This window comes from Nicotiana attenuata, chromosome 8 (genome assembly GCF_001879085.1).
Source record: "Nicotiana attenuata strain UT chromosome 8, NIATTr2, whole genome shotgun sequence".
Lineage (NCBI taxonomy): Eukaryota > Viridiplantae > Streptophyta > Magnoliopsida > Solanales > Solanaceae > Nicotiana > Nicotiana attenuata.
Genome location: NC_031996.1, coordinates 16,790,984 through 16,807,799, shown reverse-complemented (window position 1 = coordinate 16,807,799; position 16,816 = coordinate 16,790,984). Strand labels below are relative to the sequence as shown.

General features: G+C 38.3%; 1 protein-coding gene and 1 long non-coding RNA gene across 2 annotated transcripts; one reads left to right on the top strand and one right to left on the bottom strand.

Moving 5' to 3' along the window:
* LOC109230987 lies at positions 5,597-9,541 on the bottom strand. Its single transcript, XR_002068738.1, has 2 exons — positions 8,409-9,541; positions 5,597-5,823 (listed from the first exon to the last, which is right to left on the bottom strand). It is a non-coding gene; the product is annotated as an uncharacterized LOC109230987 (long non-coding RNA).
* LOC109231798 (exopolygalacturonase-like) lies at positions 11,541-14,384 on the top strand. Its single transcript, XM_019397435.1, has 4 exons — positions 11,541-11,687; positions 11,970-12,278; positions 13,262-13,774; positions 14,015-14,384. The coding sequence occupies exons 1-4, from the start codon at positions 11,541-11,543 to the stop codon at positions 14,246-14,248; spliced, it is 1,203 nt and encodes a 400-aa protein (XP_019252980.1). The 3' UTR covers positions 14,249-14,384.

Here is a 16,816-nt window from a genome sequence, read left to right as displayed (position 1 = left end):
TCATTATTCCATGACTTCTTTGGATCAAGACCGGACATGCAGTGCTCATAACTTCAACCATGTCCTCAGCAGTTCACATCTTTCACCTGCTTCTGCATTTGGATTTACTTCTTCTTCTTTTTTTCTTTTTTTTTTCTGGATTGAGACTTCTTCTTTTGGTCATCTCGGACTGTCGACTCGCATTCTTGAGGCGAGCTTCTGCTACTTCTAACTTGAATTGAATTCTGAAATGACTTCCCTCGTTCTTCAGGTGGGCGCCTGCTACTGATTTGAAATTTGAAGTAACTCTGAAAAGAACTTCCTCGTTCTCTATGTGGGTGCTTGCAATCAAAACAACAAAATAAACAAAATTTTCTGCCCCAGTTTGCACTAGGAAGATTTGTGAGTTGTTAGAAAAACTTTGAATCACCTATGCTATTGATGCAATGGTGAGAGTAAAATTAAAGACTCGACTAGGATGTGCGTCTCCTAGGGATGAACTCAAACGACTCAAACTAGGAAGTGCATCTCCTAGGGATGAAACTTGAATGAACCAAAATTAGGAAGTGCGTCTCCTAAGGATGGACTTAAATGACTTAAACTAGAAAGTGTGTCTCCTCAGAATGAACTTAAATGACCCAAACTCGGAAGTGCGTCTCCTAGGGGTAAAATCTCAATTTAGGAAGTGCGTCTCCTAAAACAAAAATACAACCTGAAGGACCCAGACTAGGAAGTGCGTCTCCTAGGGGTGAAACTTCAATGACTCAAACTAGGAAGTGCATCTCCTAGGAATGAACTTAATTGACCCAAAACTAGGAAGTGCGTCTCCGAGGGGTAAAACTCGAATGACTCAAACTAGGAAGTGCGTCTCCTAGGAATGAAACTTCAATGACTCAAACTAGGAAGTGCATCTCCTAGGGATAAAATCAATGACTCAAACTAGGAAGTGCTTCTCCTAGGGATGAACTTAAATGACTCAAACTAGGAAGTGCGTCAGGGGTAAAATCTCAATTTAGGAGGTGCGTCTCCTAAAACAAAAATATAACCTGAAAGACCCAGACTAGGAAATGCGTCTCCTGGGGGTGATGTGTGATCTTCTCAATAGCCTTTGCGTAAGCATAATTGGGGCATTACACCTGAAAATATCAAGCTTTGATATGAACATAGCCTTCATCCCTGTTTCAGACAAAGAAAACTTGTGAGTTTAAAATATGGTGGTTAGTTTGTGGCCTTGACTTTGAGACGATTGCTCCTTCACTTGCCAAGATAACTTTGATTTCAACTTGAAAGACCTTGCTTGTTTATTGACTAACCATTTTTGTCAACCCTTATCACATAAAACACCTCCGGTCCATTCGAGCCCAATATCCTCTATCCGTTGCACTCTGCTCATTAATTGATATTTTCCGAACCTTTGCATTTCACATGAATCCCAAAGCACAACAATTGTTATCAACTCAGTGCGCATGCCACTTTTCCCCGACTTATGCCACTTGATGTGCTAGGCCATATTCCGCTTTGTGCAATTGAAAAGCTGGTAGCAAATTTTGAAGTCATTTCTCACTTGTTTCGATAAAAACAGACTCAAAAGGACTTAAACAAAACGAGAGGAACAAAATAAGAGAAAAACGAGAAGAGATGGTATCTAACAAGATTTTTTTTTACCCAGGAAAAAGAACAAGGTAGAAGCTAATCTGATTTGAAGGCCATCTCCACTGACCATGACATACATTTTGGATTAAGCGGCCTGATCTGTCAAGCGAGTCTAATCTTCAACTCTTGTTATGCATCTAAGTTGTGAAACTGGGCTTCAGCGCTCTAATTGTTCTATTTGATCCACAATCCTCAGTCGACTTGTAGTGCCCTAAAGGGTTTTCACCATCAAGACTCTCTCATTTTGCTCTTTTTCTCAACTCATCGTCGCCTTACGGTGCCCATGAGGGTTTTCACCGATAAGACTCTCTCATTTTATCATTTTCTCTCTTTGTGCTGAGAACAAGGTATTACCCATGATACAAGAAGATCATACTTTTACCACACACTTTATTTAGCAGCCTCAAAGATTGGTAGGAAGGTCTTTCTTTGGACCGTAATGTAGGCTTTTGGACAGGGTTAGAAAGAAAGGGTGGCATGAAGGCTCACAATAATTTAAGATGAAAGGGTTCGAATTACAACTTTTGGAATCAGATCTTTTGGCCAAATTAAAACTTCTGCCCCAGTTTCTTGGAGTCTGGGGATTTTTTTTGATGGGATTTCTAAGAAAATCTGCCCCACTATTGACTTCGGGGACTACGAAATATTTTATTTGGTGAGACCGAACCTTAAGGCTGCCTACGTATCTTATAGTGACAAGAATCAGGTCGAACGTAGTTCAAACACAAAGTTGGTTTTTTTTCCTTTTCTTTCTTTTTCTTTTTTTCTTTTTTTTTCTCTTTTCTTTTGTTTTTCTTCCTTTTCTCTTTCTTTTTCTTTTCTAGTTCCTAACTCTACTTCTGGTTCAAAAAGAGGGGTATAGAACAAAACAAATTAAGGCCCAAAAGGGGTAGCAAAAGATAAAAGTATTTGGGTAGCAGAATAAAATGCCTTCGTCATACCAAACTTTAAAAATGCCAAGTACAAACATGCAATTGAAGATAAACAAAGAAATCATACAGAGTATCTATTGATGGCATCAACACAAACACAAAGTGTCGACGGGCAATACCTTTGTCCCAATGAATGATCCTTGCCAGTTCGAAGCAGACTTGATTCAAACTTATCTTGATGTGGAAGAATGCATTTCAGCACTGACTGATCTACCTCAAACTGCTTGAGAGACATTCCCTTGATGTATGCTCTCATCAACCTCTTGATTTTCCAGACTAACTGCCTCAGTTTCACTCAATTCAATCTTCGGGTTATCTCAAAATGCGTGAATCTTTACCCGTTTCTTCAAATGCCTCCTTTTATCATATTCAAAACCGTGTCATTGCTTCATGATTAGAATAAATTTCAAGACCAGGCTGAGAATTATGCGTGCATGTCATGTCACTAGAGTCAGGATAAAAAGAACTATAAAAGGAAAATTGACCTAAACAAAAAGTTAACAGAAAACAGGAGATTGCATTAGACAGATGGTGAAAAGGGTTTGAACAAAACAAGCAAAATAGACAAGGGTTACAACCCTGGAACAATCCTAAATAACACTAGACGAGTTACTACAACTAAACGAACTAGACAAAAATAAGAAGAAGAAGGGTTTGAGCCACAAGACAATATCCGGATTACAACCCCGAAATAACCCGGATAACAGAAATAACAATAAAATAAACCACCAAAACTCCTCCCTGTCTAGCCAAGAAAAGAGCGTCTTTCCAATTACTAAGCTCAACATCTTAGCTACTTCGTTCCACATCAATTTTACCAGAACCTCCACAAGCCTCCATCACGTTGACCTTAGCAGATAGCTGTTGGGTCCCTTTTGCCAACTTGTTCTTAAGATCAACCTCTGGAACCGAGACTGATAGCACTGAAAACTTTGCGGTAAGTGGCCCTCCAAGGGATTTAGAAGTGTTCTCATATTCCTTTTCCACACAAATCATGCCCACCACATGCGTCTCATTATGAACAGGCAACGGACTTTGGCTAGTATCTGTTGCATTTGGATTTTGCACGGTAATGTCACCTGCATCAATAAGCTTCTGGACTGCTCTTTTCAGATGCCAACACTTTTCTATGTCGTGCCCCGGGGCATTAGAGCAATATGTGAACCTTTGAGAAAAATCAAAACTCTTTGGAAAATGTTTCGGTATTTTTATCTGAATCGGCTTCAACATGTCCAATTGCCTCAGCCTTTGGAATAAACTGGCATATGATTCTCCAATAGGAGTGAAAGACTTTTCTCTTTACTGCTGCCTTCTCATTTTGTACTCCGGCCTTGGTTGGAACCTCTTTCAGGTATGTGGTTGATATACTTGTAGAGGTAGGTAAGACATTTGTGGAGGCGGTGCAAGCCGTTACCGGTTTCGTGGATGTGGAGCATACAGCGGTGCATTGTGGATAAAGTATTAGGAAGGTGAGGTATGACTTTGGGGATTTTATGGAGGAAAGTAGAATTGGTGAGAATTATCTGGAGTACGAGGATTCCATGGGGTCGGTATTGAGGCTGAAAGCGACTAGCAAGAATGCCCACTGGATCCTGTCATTGACGGGGCTCAACAACATCTTTTCTACCAATCGGAGAACTGACCCGAGCAACTTGTTCGTTCCATCTGAACCAAAACTCCCTAAAACATTCCTTGGATTTCTTTTCCATCTGAGATAGGGAGGAGCGGTCTGGGATAATGTCTACATTGTACTGATAGTGCCGAACAAAATCTTGAGCCAGGTCACCCCATGCATGCCACTTACTAGCATCTTGGCGGGTGTACCACTCCAGAGCTGCCCCACTCAGACTCTGACTGAAATAAGCCATCAATAATTCATCTTTCCCGCAAACACTTCTCACTTTACTGTAATAATCCCTCAGATGAGCTACTGGATCTCCACGCCCATCATATAAATGAAGCTTTGGCATTTTAAACCCTTTCAGCTTTGTGGATATGTCATCTTGCTCCACGTTCTTGGGTGGTTTCTCAGTTTCAACCTAAGGCTCAAAGTAAGGAGTGTAGGGGTAAGGATCTGGGACTTTGAAGGTGGGTTCCGAGGCATAGTATTGGGTATCTGGAGCTGGGAATGCGGGCTCACTAGAGAATCGGTGGAGGATAGCTTGTGGAGGGGGTACAAAAATAGGAGCAGACGTCGGAGCAGGGTATGAGGTTGTTTTGGCTGGTAGAGCACGGAAAATTTGGGAGGAAGTGCTAGGGTAATTGTGGTAAGGGGTAAAGCCCGGTGCATGTTGAGGGGGAAGGTCAACGGTAGTGGAAACCTGAGCTTGTGATAGTGGTGGGATAGTTGAAGGTTTTCAGTGTACTTAGTGGGAAATGAAGGTGGAGGATGCCCCCTGATCCAAGACTGATACATTTTCTGCCATCTCCTGTTTCAACCTTTGGACCTCCTCTTTCAATTCAGACTCCGACTCCACAAACTCCCTCGACAGGTCAACAACTCCTGTGTCCAAGTCTTTGCTAACCATGTCTACCTTGCTCTTTGACCTTGTGTTGTACAGATGACTCGCCAAAGTGCCACAAACTAACACCCTCTGTTATGATAACAATGAAAGAAACAAAGGGGAGCAAAACAAAGCCAACATGTTAGCGTTAGGACATTTATCAGATAGAAATATCACATCGCGTGCAATACCCCTAGCAACAATTAACGGTTCTACAATGGCTTCGAGGGTCACAAGATCATTTGGCATCATCCCAATTTTGTTCATTTCAATTTTCTCTTTTCTTTCTTTTCTAGCACTTCTTGGCTTGCTCATTTTCCTTCCCTTTTTTTTAATTGTCACTCCTTTCTTTCCTCTCACTTCTCACATCCACAACTTCATTCTCTTTTTTTTTCTTTTTTATTTTTTTAATTTCTTTTAAAAAAAAAAGGAAATGATTCGATCAAACCCTATGTAGGTTGCCTACGTATCATGTCCTTCATGAATCAGATCAAGCGTAGTTTTGGAAAATTAATGGACAAAATAAACTAAAAACAAAAATCTTTTTGGATTATTCATTTAAAACTTTTTTTTTGGTTTTTCAAATACAAAATGGGAAGTACTATAATAAAAGACTCGATATTACTGTACAAGACTAGAAAGTAAAAGACAACATGAATGACAGATTCAAAACATAAAAGTATCTTTAAGCAGCTCCTGAATGCAGTGGTCCTGGGATATCTGTCATGCTCGAGTCCTGGTATATGGATCCATACCTGAATGAGAAAAATAAGACCAAATAAAGTTAGTGACTCAAGACAACACGACATCTCCTATTGGACACATGCAAGGCATGATTGGGCTATTTTTGCAAAATGACCTATGTGACCAAGGGTGGCTATTAGAGCAAACTCAACAAAGGTGACCTTAAAGACATGGAAATACCTCACCGAGGGTTATATGGATTCAAATTCCCAGCAATCATGGCCCAAAACTGATTTGCTGAAATGACCCATTTTGCAAAAAGCGGCCGATATGGCCAGAAGTGGCCAAAGATGCAAACTCAAAAAGGATGGACCTTAAAGTAATATGACACCTAGTTGTGGACTCAAGATTCTAAGACATGGGTCATTGAACAATTTTTGCGCAAATGACCCATTTTTGCAAGAATGGCCGATGTGGCCAAAAGTGGCTAGACATGCAAATTCAACTGGAATGGACCTTAAAATTGAGAGGACACCTTGTTGTGGAATTAGGGCTCTAAGACATGGGATAAAAAACGACTTTGAAAAAGGAGCCCTATTTTGCAAAAACGGCTGATGTAGCCAGGTGTGGCTAAACATGCAAGATTTGGCTGCGACTCCGGAAGCCAAGAACCTAAAACTTACTAGGAAGACCGGATCCTATGTGGGTTTCCTATGTATCCCGCCCTGAAAGACGAGAATCAGGTATGCGTAGTTCGGGAAGATTGGATACGAGATAGAATTTAAAAAAAACTAATTTAAAGAAAACATATTTTTTTATCTTTTTTGAAAAATGATGAAACATGTAAAATCTTTTTGGATTTTCTTTTTCTCTTTTTTTTAAATTTTCTTTGAAAATGATGGGAAAGGCAAATCTTTTTGGATTTTTTATTTTCATTTTTTGGTCTTTTCTTGAAAAATTTGTGAAAGAAAAAATATAACTTGGCCCAACTTGCTTCATCTTTACATTTCACCCTCTTTCCCAAACATCAGTCCGCCAAATGACCTTTCTACCCTCAAAGATGCAACATGTATTACATAGGGATGATTGAATGTCTTTTTGGGCCAAACGCCCGTTTTAACAAAATTTGGATAGGCCTCCTACAAAGGGACACGGTACCTGGGATCGAGCCCTGCTAAGTGTAAGTGATATGATGCAAATAAGCATGACCTAAAGGCTGACCTAAGTTTGGGGTTCACTAGACAAGGCAATTCAGGGCGGCACGTGGTCGATGGCGGTTGCTCTAGCTGTCCTCCCACTCCACGCTCCCACGCCACCCCCTAAAGACAGAGGTGACTCACAAAAAGCCGTATATGCTCAAACGTACTCCGGAAGACTTGTTGCAGAAAGAAGACCCATGGTTATGCAAATGATAACAATTATAAAGCGGTAAACACATAAGGAAAAGCAATAAACAAATAACCAACTAAAGGGGAAATAAGACAAATAAACTAAATAAACAAAGTAAATAAAGAAAACAAACACCTCAATCGGATATCCTAAAACCCAACAAGATCAAGTATCAGCTCGAACCTGCAAGTCCCAGCAGAATCGCCAAAGCTGTCACACCCCTTTTTTTCACTTCACTAAACCCTCTTTGAAAGATAAAAAGTGATTTTGTGAAGTTCAAAAGGGTTTCAATTATGAAAGTGACAGAAAATTGTGTTTCAAAAGATTTTTAAGAGTCGCCACCTGACATTGGTTTCGGTGTGCCAGGTCACCATTTTTAAAAAAAAAAAATAAATTTTCCTTTTAAAACACTTTGGACTCCAGAACTAAGTCTACACCAGAGATTCGGGTAAGGGGGTTCATTTGACTCGGGGAGAAGGTGTTAGGCACTCCCCAAGTCCCGTGAAAGTCACGGTTGCGTACTCGATCTAGTTGGCTTTTAAAATATTCGAATTGAAGCAAGAACACACAAAGGAAAATAAACATCCAAAAGGTTTGAGGTCGTCCCTTCCTAATAAAAGAAAATAGAATAAAATAAGTCCTACTAGCCTATACTATGCCTCCACTGATGATGCCACGACCTCCATTTACATTTACTTCGGGGCATTCCCCGGGTTAAAATATTTACAAAGTTCACGAGGCATTCCTCGGATGAAATTATCGAAGGGACAACCTCTCACCTTATGTTCAAACATTATAGTTAAACTAAACGTCCTAAGGCTTGCCTACCCAAATATAATCGGCCTAAACATGCTACTAGCGGTCCAAACAAATAAAATATAATTAAACTTAGTATTAAGCCCAATTCTATGCATAAACTATGACTAAAGCCTAGATTTCAATTAATTTCAACTAACGAGATTCTCATTTTTCCAAATTCTAACCCCACGACCCACCTTGTTACTAAAATTTTGCATCAATGTTTTACGTCATTTATTTCAAATACACTCTAATTAGTGCTCTTTATCTTATGAATAGCATCTTAACACTTGAATCCAAATGAATTGCTGTAATTTAACACTTCATCTTATGTTAGAACTAAAGCAAACAAGCAGAAGCATTCTTCACATCTTTAATCTAGCACGAAACTCAATATAGAATTAATAATAAGCAATTTCAACACTTAATTATTGAGATATCAATTAATAGAAGTAAGACGAGAGCAGACCTCTTGAAGCTGCTGAAAATTTCTTCACAAAAATCAAATAAACGTATTGAAACATGGCAAACAAATTGAATCGGCGGCCGGAACCTTCGATCGGATAACCTCTACGATCAGCAACTTCGGACGGGTCCCCAAATTTCGAGATTGTAGACTAACTAAAACATCCGACTTGGGAATTTGAAACCAAATCCAGAAATCTCCACAAAACTTTTGCTGTGAAGAAGATCATGAAGTTGAATTTGCTTGAAAATCATGGGAACGCTCCATGTCTGTTTTGGTCACTCTTCCCGTTTCCCCTTTTTGTTTGTCCGTTCCCTTCCTCTGTTTTTCGCTATTGTATGTGTGTGTGTGGTCCCCGGATTCTGGCCAGTTATGGTGATGAGGGAGCAGCGACGACTGGATGGTGAAGGGTGTGGGCGGCTGGTGGGATGGTCGCTGGTGTTGTGTCCTAGGGTTCTCTTCAGGTCGGAGAAGAAGATTAGGCCGGGGGGGGGGGGTTTCTAGGGTTCAGGGATTGGCTGGATATGGGTGGTCGGCGGCAGAAGGCTGGAGATGCGACTGCTGCTGTCTCTCTAGGGTTAGGTATCTTTTTTGGTTAAAGTTGGTGAAGGTGATTGTTGGTTTGGTGGTGAAGCGCTGTGCGTGGAGCTGGTGGACGGCTTGGAGAGGAGCTGGCGGATGCTCTAGGTTAAGGGTAGAGAAGGCTCGTTCTTATCGCCGCTTCATTCTCCGTTTTTGTTCTGTATCTTTTGCCCTGTTTTCACGTCCGTTCTCCTCCTCTCTGTTTTCGTGTGTGTGCGTGTGTGTTTGAGAATGAGGGGAGAGATGAGAGTGGGGAAGGATTTGGTCTTTTTGACTATCTAAAGAAGGATGAAGAACAGGGCGGCTGGGATGTGGTGTCTAGTCGTTGGGTTTTGAATGGCAGAATGGAGGTGGAGATGGGGTGGTCTGCCGGTGTCAAGGGTGAAGCTGGGCGTTGGAATGGAGGAATTCGCTGGAGGAGGGCAGCGACGCTCAATTTTTCAAGGGGCGCGCCCGCTGTGGTCTTCTGTTCAGGGGGATTAGGGTTTTCTTATTTAGGGTGTGTAGATGAAGATGATATGAGGGGTGACGGCTGTGAGCTTTTTGGAGTCTAGGGTTCAAGAAGAGGGGGTCATGGGTTAGGTCTTAGGTAGGGCTGTGCACGGATCAGATTGGATCGGATTTAGCATATTTCGGATTTTGGATTCTGAAAAGGGCAATCCGAATCCAATCCGAATTAACATTGGATCGGATCGGATTTTAAACTTTGGATCGGATAATTTTTCGGATTGTCGGATCGGATTGTCACAAAATTGCTGGTTAGGACTTAGGACCATTCATCTCCTAAAACACCATTCAATCAGAAAAAAACCATTCATCTCCTAAAGCACCATTCAATCAGAATCAAAAAAATTGAGTGAATAAACACCATTCATCTCCTAAAACACCATTCAATGATATTGAGATTCACTGTAGTTGGTTGTGGAATCAGTTAAAGCGTCTCTTTCACCAAAATTTTCAACAATTTGAAGTTTATTCGGTGTCTCTGTTTCATCTTCCATCTACCAAACAAAAAAAAATCAAAGTAAAATCAAAAGTTGAAAAATAGAACATGAAAGAGACATAAAAGACATAAGAGAAGGGAAGAGAGGCGGAAGAAAGAGACATAAAAATCAAAGTAAAATCAGAAGTTTGAGACTTTGAGTCTTTGAGACTCTTCAGTCTTCACTGAAGAGAAGAGAGGCGGAAAAATCTAAGTGAGTGAGGGGGTGTGTAAAAAATGAATAAGCCTAATCCTAAAATTTTAGTGTAGTATTTATATAGGTACATATAGTTTCGGATTTCGGATCGGATCGGATTTAGATCATACCAATCCGAATCCAATCCGAAAATCCGAAATTTTATAAAACACAATCCGTATCCAATCCGAAAATTCGAAATCCGAAATCCAAAAATCCGAAATAGAGTGGATCGGATCGGATTTCGGATATCCGATCCAAATGCACAGCCCTAGTCTTAGGTTAAGGATGGGGTAATGGGCTAAGGTTATTTGGGCTAAGGGTAATTGGGTTGGTCCAAAATTTCTTAAGAAAATTCAAAAACGAGACTAGTTTCGAGGTTGTTCAAGCTTTTTTAGCTAAAATCCCAAATGTTATTCTAAAAAGTATAATGTATTTATAAAATATAGAAATCACTCTTAATTAAAATAAACTACTAAAATAAAACTAAATACCAAAAGGGAAACTATTTTTGTATATTTTTTAATTTTATGAAAGGTAGATAAACTAAAAGTAATTAAATAAAATATCAATTAGCTAAATAAGAGAAAATATTTTTCTAATTTTTTTTTTGTGATAAAATAAAGTAAAAGAGTCAAAACTAGTTGAAATAATCATAATAGACCTAAACTAAATATTTAAATGTTATAAATATATAAAATTTCGAGGAGGGTCAAAAATTACATATCTACTAAGCTATACCGTTTCTACTGAAAATAAACAAATTAACAGAGTTAAAAAAAAAATGCCAAAGAGCAATATCGAGCTAGTTCTCTTCTGTGTAAATGTCCTAAATGTAAAGGACTCGTTACGGAAACTGAATGAATTGGTTACCAAAATAAGGAAAAGAAAAAACTTTCTTCTTAATTAATTAAGATAAAATCAGAAATGAATCTTTTCCACCATAAGTGGAATCCTTGGCTCCAATAGCAAATTTTTACGAACTTATTAATACCGTTGATAAATTCAAGAAACAAGTCCTCGGCAGTCAAATGCTACCGACTTCCGTACTAATAGATTTTTGATAATTTTATACTTAATAGGATATATAGTTACCTAAACCAAAGGCTTTAATGTTTTGAAGAATATTATCAGTGTTTATTTCTTGGCTAACTTGGTAAAAAAAACATATGTTAGGTAAGTAATCAAGAAAAAGTCAAAATGAGATCATGCATATAAATCCAAAATTGGAAAATAATCCAAGAGAGAGGAAAGAAATTAAATTTAGCCTAAAGGGTACCTTATTTGTATCATTTTATACATCAAACATCAAAAGCCTATGTCTTTTATATAATTGTTGTTCTCATGAGAGAGCAGTGCAGTTGAAAGGAAAAAAATGGTTTCATTGGCTTCTGCAAGTTTTAGTGTGTGCTTGTTTGTATTCTTGTGCATAGCTAATGCCCAATATTATAATTCACCACTTAAGTTCTTCAATGTTTTGGATTATGGTGCAGTTGCTGATGAGAAGAGAGATAATGGCCAGGTTTGTATTGGAAAAAGACATTAATTAGGCCCTACTCTCTTGTTTGTATCGATTGCAAAGTGAAAATAATGTGACTATATGATAATGCACCAAATGATGTACAATACGAAGAGACGAATTCAGAATCTAAGTTAGTGGTTGAATGAGTGTGTATATAAATATTTATAATTTTTTTTTGCAGATATATACATAGTTCAAATTGAAAGCAACCGATTCAGTTAAACACATACTGATTTTAGATCCGCCTCTTTAACTTTTCTATTCTTTGTTTTGTGTTTTTAGGCATTTTTAAAGGCATGGGAAGATGCTTGTCAGTGGAGAGGAAGGAGTATGGTTTTAATTCCCTATGGAACTTACATGTTGAGGTCAGTTTCATTTGAGGGTCCATGTAGGAGTTTAATGAGATTTGTAATAAAAGGGGTTCTTAAAGCTCCCACAAGTCCATCATTGTTCAACACAAATACTTGGATTGGTTTTCGTTACATAAATGGGCTAGTTGTTAAAGGTGGTGGCTATTTGGATGGCCAAGGTGCTTCTGCTTGGCCATATAACGATTGTTCCAAGAACCCCCATTGCATGCCTCTTCCTGTGGTAAGTTTTCCACGGTAAAATACTTATTCTGTTTACGCCAAATTATATTAACTCATTACTGTTAAGTAATAAAATGAGTTGAAAATGCATATAATTAACTATAGTTAAGTGCTTAAAGTTCATGTGCAAAACACTTGTGGATGATCGTTTTACAATAAAGATTCTTTTTTTCTTTAATTCATTGCATTTTTCAAAGAATGGGGATGTTGACTTTGAGTGAAAATTGTTATAATCTAGAGTTTTCAGTCTTCATATTTCATGTTTTGGAAGGAATTGGGAGTAAATCTTTAATGGACATCCTTGAGTTAGGAATTGTGTCTACTCATATATCAAATGGTATTTAGTAATACTTGTGTAGTGTGAAGTCATTAATTCGCATACTTTTTTCTCCTTAAATTTAGTTTACTTTGTTAGGACTTAGGACTAAGATCTTTCAATTGAGATTTACATAATCCCACTAAACATGCTACAACTTGATTATGTTTCTTATTATGAAAGAGTTTTTTTAGGTAAGGTGGTAAAATCAACATACTATTACATGATTATGTTTCTTAATTCGAAAGTGTTTTTATTGGTAAGGTAGTAAATTACTAGTACTAGAATTTTCACAGGGTATGGACTTACCACATCAGAGGAGCATTTTATTGGCCAAGACAACCTTTTTCCAAAATAGGGACTAGAGTTGACTTCAGTGGTTACGAGAGATTTTCTTCATTTTGTCATATAACTCTAGTCCCACAAAAGGGTCAATGACCCCTACACTATTCGATGACCAAACCCACCCGAAAAGAAAATTTTAAAAAATAGAAATAATAACACGTCTTCCAAATTGAAGAATCTGCGTTTACACTACCCCAAACGTCATTATGTGGGTATGTCGTTGTTGTAACACCTTTTTGAAATAATTATTCAACAACAAATACTTCTAGTATCTAGTAAATTTACGATTTTTATTCTAATGTTTCGTGTTTCTTTTTAATTAGACTTTGAGATTCGATTTCGTGACGAATTCAAGAATCCATCATTTGAGATCAATCAACAGCAAGAACTCCCACATAAACCTCTTTGCGTGCAACAACATAAACATCAGTTTCGTACGAATGACAGCTCCTGGGGACAGCCCCAACACCGACGGCATTCACATCGGAGCTTCAACTAACATCAGAATTTCAAGAACTGTTATTCAGACCGGCGATGACTGCATTTCCATGGTTACAGGCAGCCGAAACATCGACATTTCCGATGTTACTTGTGGACCTGGTCATGGAATTAGCATTGGTAGTCTAGGAAAATCACCTGGAGAATTTGTTACAGGCATAAATGTGAGAAATTGCACATTTATTGGTACTCAAAATGGGGCAAGGATCAAAACTTGGGCACCGTCTTTGTCAAGTGAGGCTTCTGATATATTTTTTGGTGACATTTACATGCAAAATGTCAATAATCCAATCCTCATTGATCAACAATACTGCCCATATCCTTCTTGCAGCAATCTGGTACGTGATGACCACATTTCTATGACTATTATTTAGGGATTAGCCAATACTTATTTTGTCCTGAAAATTTAAACTAAAAATCTTAACTTCAACACTTTGTGTATGAAAAATTGAAATTCAGGACACACCGACTAATTTCTAAATAGCAGTCTTCTAGAATGACTACCTGGTGTCATTTCGTACCACTTCTTTTTACATAGTGAATTGAATTATTGAAGTATGTTTGTTAATGTTGTGTAGGGACATGACAATTCTAAAGTACAAATAAGCAATGTGACATTCAGTAACATATGGGGAACATCAAGTTCAAAGGTTGCAGTCACTTTAAAATGTAGTAAATTGGTGCCCTGTAAGAATGTGCAGCTTAACAATATCAACTTGGCATACCACGGACGAGGAGGACCAGCCACGTCTTCGTGTTTAAATGTGATTGGTGCTTCATATGGGAAACAATCTCCTCCTAGTTGTTTATGATCAAATTGATGATTTTTCTCGATTTCCTTATCTTGTGCCAATTTCTCAATTTGTTCTAATGTAGTTCCGTTGGTGTTACTAGGCTAATATCTCAGGATGTATAAACTTGTTATTTAGGATGAAATCAATGCGCTTGTCAGGATGTTCCATTTGAAAGTTCAGAGAGAAGCAGAAATCTGCTTCCTCAAAAGATAACTCTTGTTTTCGTAATTGGATGCTAATCGTGCAAGTTTCCACATATGGGATTGGTCTTTCCTTCAAAATTAGGAGGACGATTAAATTGATTTTTCCCCCCAAAAAAGTCCACCATGATGGTGGGGGGTTTAGGTTATACCCTAACCTTTAGATAACACAGAGGATTACATAAACCATAGCCTCCAAAACATGATGGAGAATGATAGTACTCATTCTTGTGTACATCTGATCAATAAAATACTGCCTAGCTTTGATGGTTACATATTTTACAATATTTGTACATCGAGCTTCACAAAAAGTTAGTACGAGCATAGTTGAAAAAACTATACAAACATCATCACTATCTAAGGTTAGCATCATTAATTACACAACAGTTCTTCCTTGGTCTGAATCTGAAGTTTGGAGTGCTCTGCTGAACCAATTTTACAATTTCCTTCACATAATCTGGTAAGGAGCTCTTATCATAAAAAATAACTCGATTTCTCCCTTTTTCACCCCTGTTTGCTAATTGATCCGCAGCTATATTACCCTCTCTGAATATATGGACAAAACAAAAATTACCATTACTTGAGAGAAGAACAATCTGGTCTATGATATGTTGGATGTGCCAAGGAACCTTCATTTTGTTGTTAATCATGTCTACTATCAATTGGGAATCAGCTTCAACTATTACATTGGAGTATCGACTAGCAATGCACATTTTTATACCCTGAAGCATAGCTTTGGCCTCAGCCATGTTATTACTACAAGTGCCATAATAATCAGCAAATGCGAAAATGCAAGCACCTTGACTGTTTCTGAGTATTCCCCCTCCGTCAGAGTTTCCTGGATTCCCTTTACTACAACCATCCGTGTTTAATTTTACCCATCCATCATCAGGTTTATACCACCTTACTGATTGGCTGGTAATGACCAGTCTAGCCGTCTCTACTGCTGTGCATAAAGCATGGCAAGGATGAGGAAGAGTAACTTTGGGGAATTGAATATTTAAAAGGAAAGTCATATATTTAGACACCTGCTGAATTATAAACCTTTCGAACATGTGAATATTTTCAAATCTGGAAGCATACCTACTATTCCAAATCTCATAACAGATAACTAATGGTAGGCATTGTAACAAAGCAGCATGGATTTTATTCTTTGTTTTTGCTTGCCACCCAAACATTAGATAGAATCTATCTGATATTTCCCATTCTCAAGGTGATACCACAATATCTACCAAAGAATAGCCAAACTTGTGTAGCAATCTTGCTTTTGCAAAAGAGATGAGTGACAGTATCCTCATTGTGATTAGTACGGCAGGAGCACATGGATGGAACCATTCTACCAAATTTCTGAATCATTTCATCAGTAGGAATTCTGGACTGAATCATCCTCAAGATAAAAAATGAGATTTTGAAAGAAATTCTCTTGTGTCACATCATAGATGCAGTGAAAGATATGGACATTTGTTTTCTCATATTTTCCCATGCCGATTTACAAGTAAAGACTCCTTTTGAATCAACTGACCAAACTGGCAAATTTTCGCTGCCCCCATAAATCTCAATCTCCAAAATAATGCTAATGAAACTATTGGGGAGGACTTCCTTAAGCTTGTTCACATTACATCTTCCCTCTTCAATGAAGTTCAGGACCTTGGGTAGTTGCCTGAGCTTAGCCAGTGCACCTTTGCCAGGCCAATTATCCCATCAAAACGACACATTTTCTTTGCCTATCTTCCATAAAATGAATTTTTCGGCATCTTCCTTGCTATCCATGAGCCTTTTCCAGGTGTGAGATTGACCATATGACCACTTTCTAGCTATTGGATGTTTTCTTTTGCAGTACTTTGCCTCTAGAAAATTCTCTAGCAATCCCTTTTCGGTTCTAAAATTTCACCAAACTTTAGCTAAGAAGGCTTTACAAGTGTCATGTAGAGACCTAAAATTAGCTCCTCCTTCAATGGTCGGATAGCATAGATGAGCCCATTATATCCAGTGCACCTTATTTCTATCTTAAATCTTCCCCAAAAGAAATTAGAGATTATCCTCTCAATATGGTATAAGACCGTTTTGGGAGGATACAAGACATATAGAAGATGGAGTGGGAGAGATTGAAGAAGAGATTTTATTAGAACGGCTTTACCAACCTTGCATTCTTCTAGAGACTCTGGCCACCATGTTGTTGAAGTGGACAATTATCTTCCTTCCCATGTAAATAGGACAACCTAAATATTGCACGGGGAACTGAAAGTGTGGAAAGCCAGTAATATTTTTGACATTATCTTCATCAAACTGTGAGGAGACATAGAATCCAGATTTTTTTTATTGACTTTCTGATCGGATATACATTCATATGCTCTTAGTCTGTCCATCATCAAGCTGAGAGAAACAA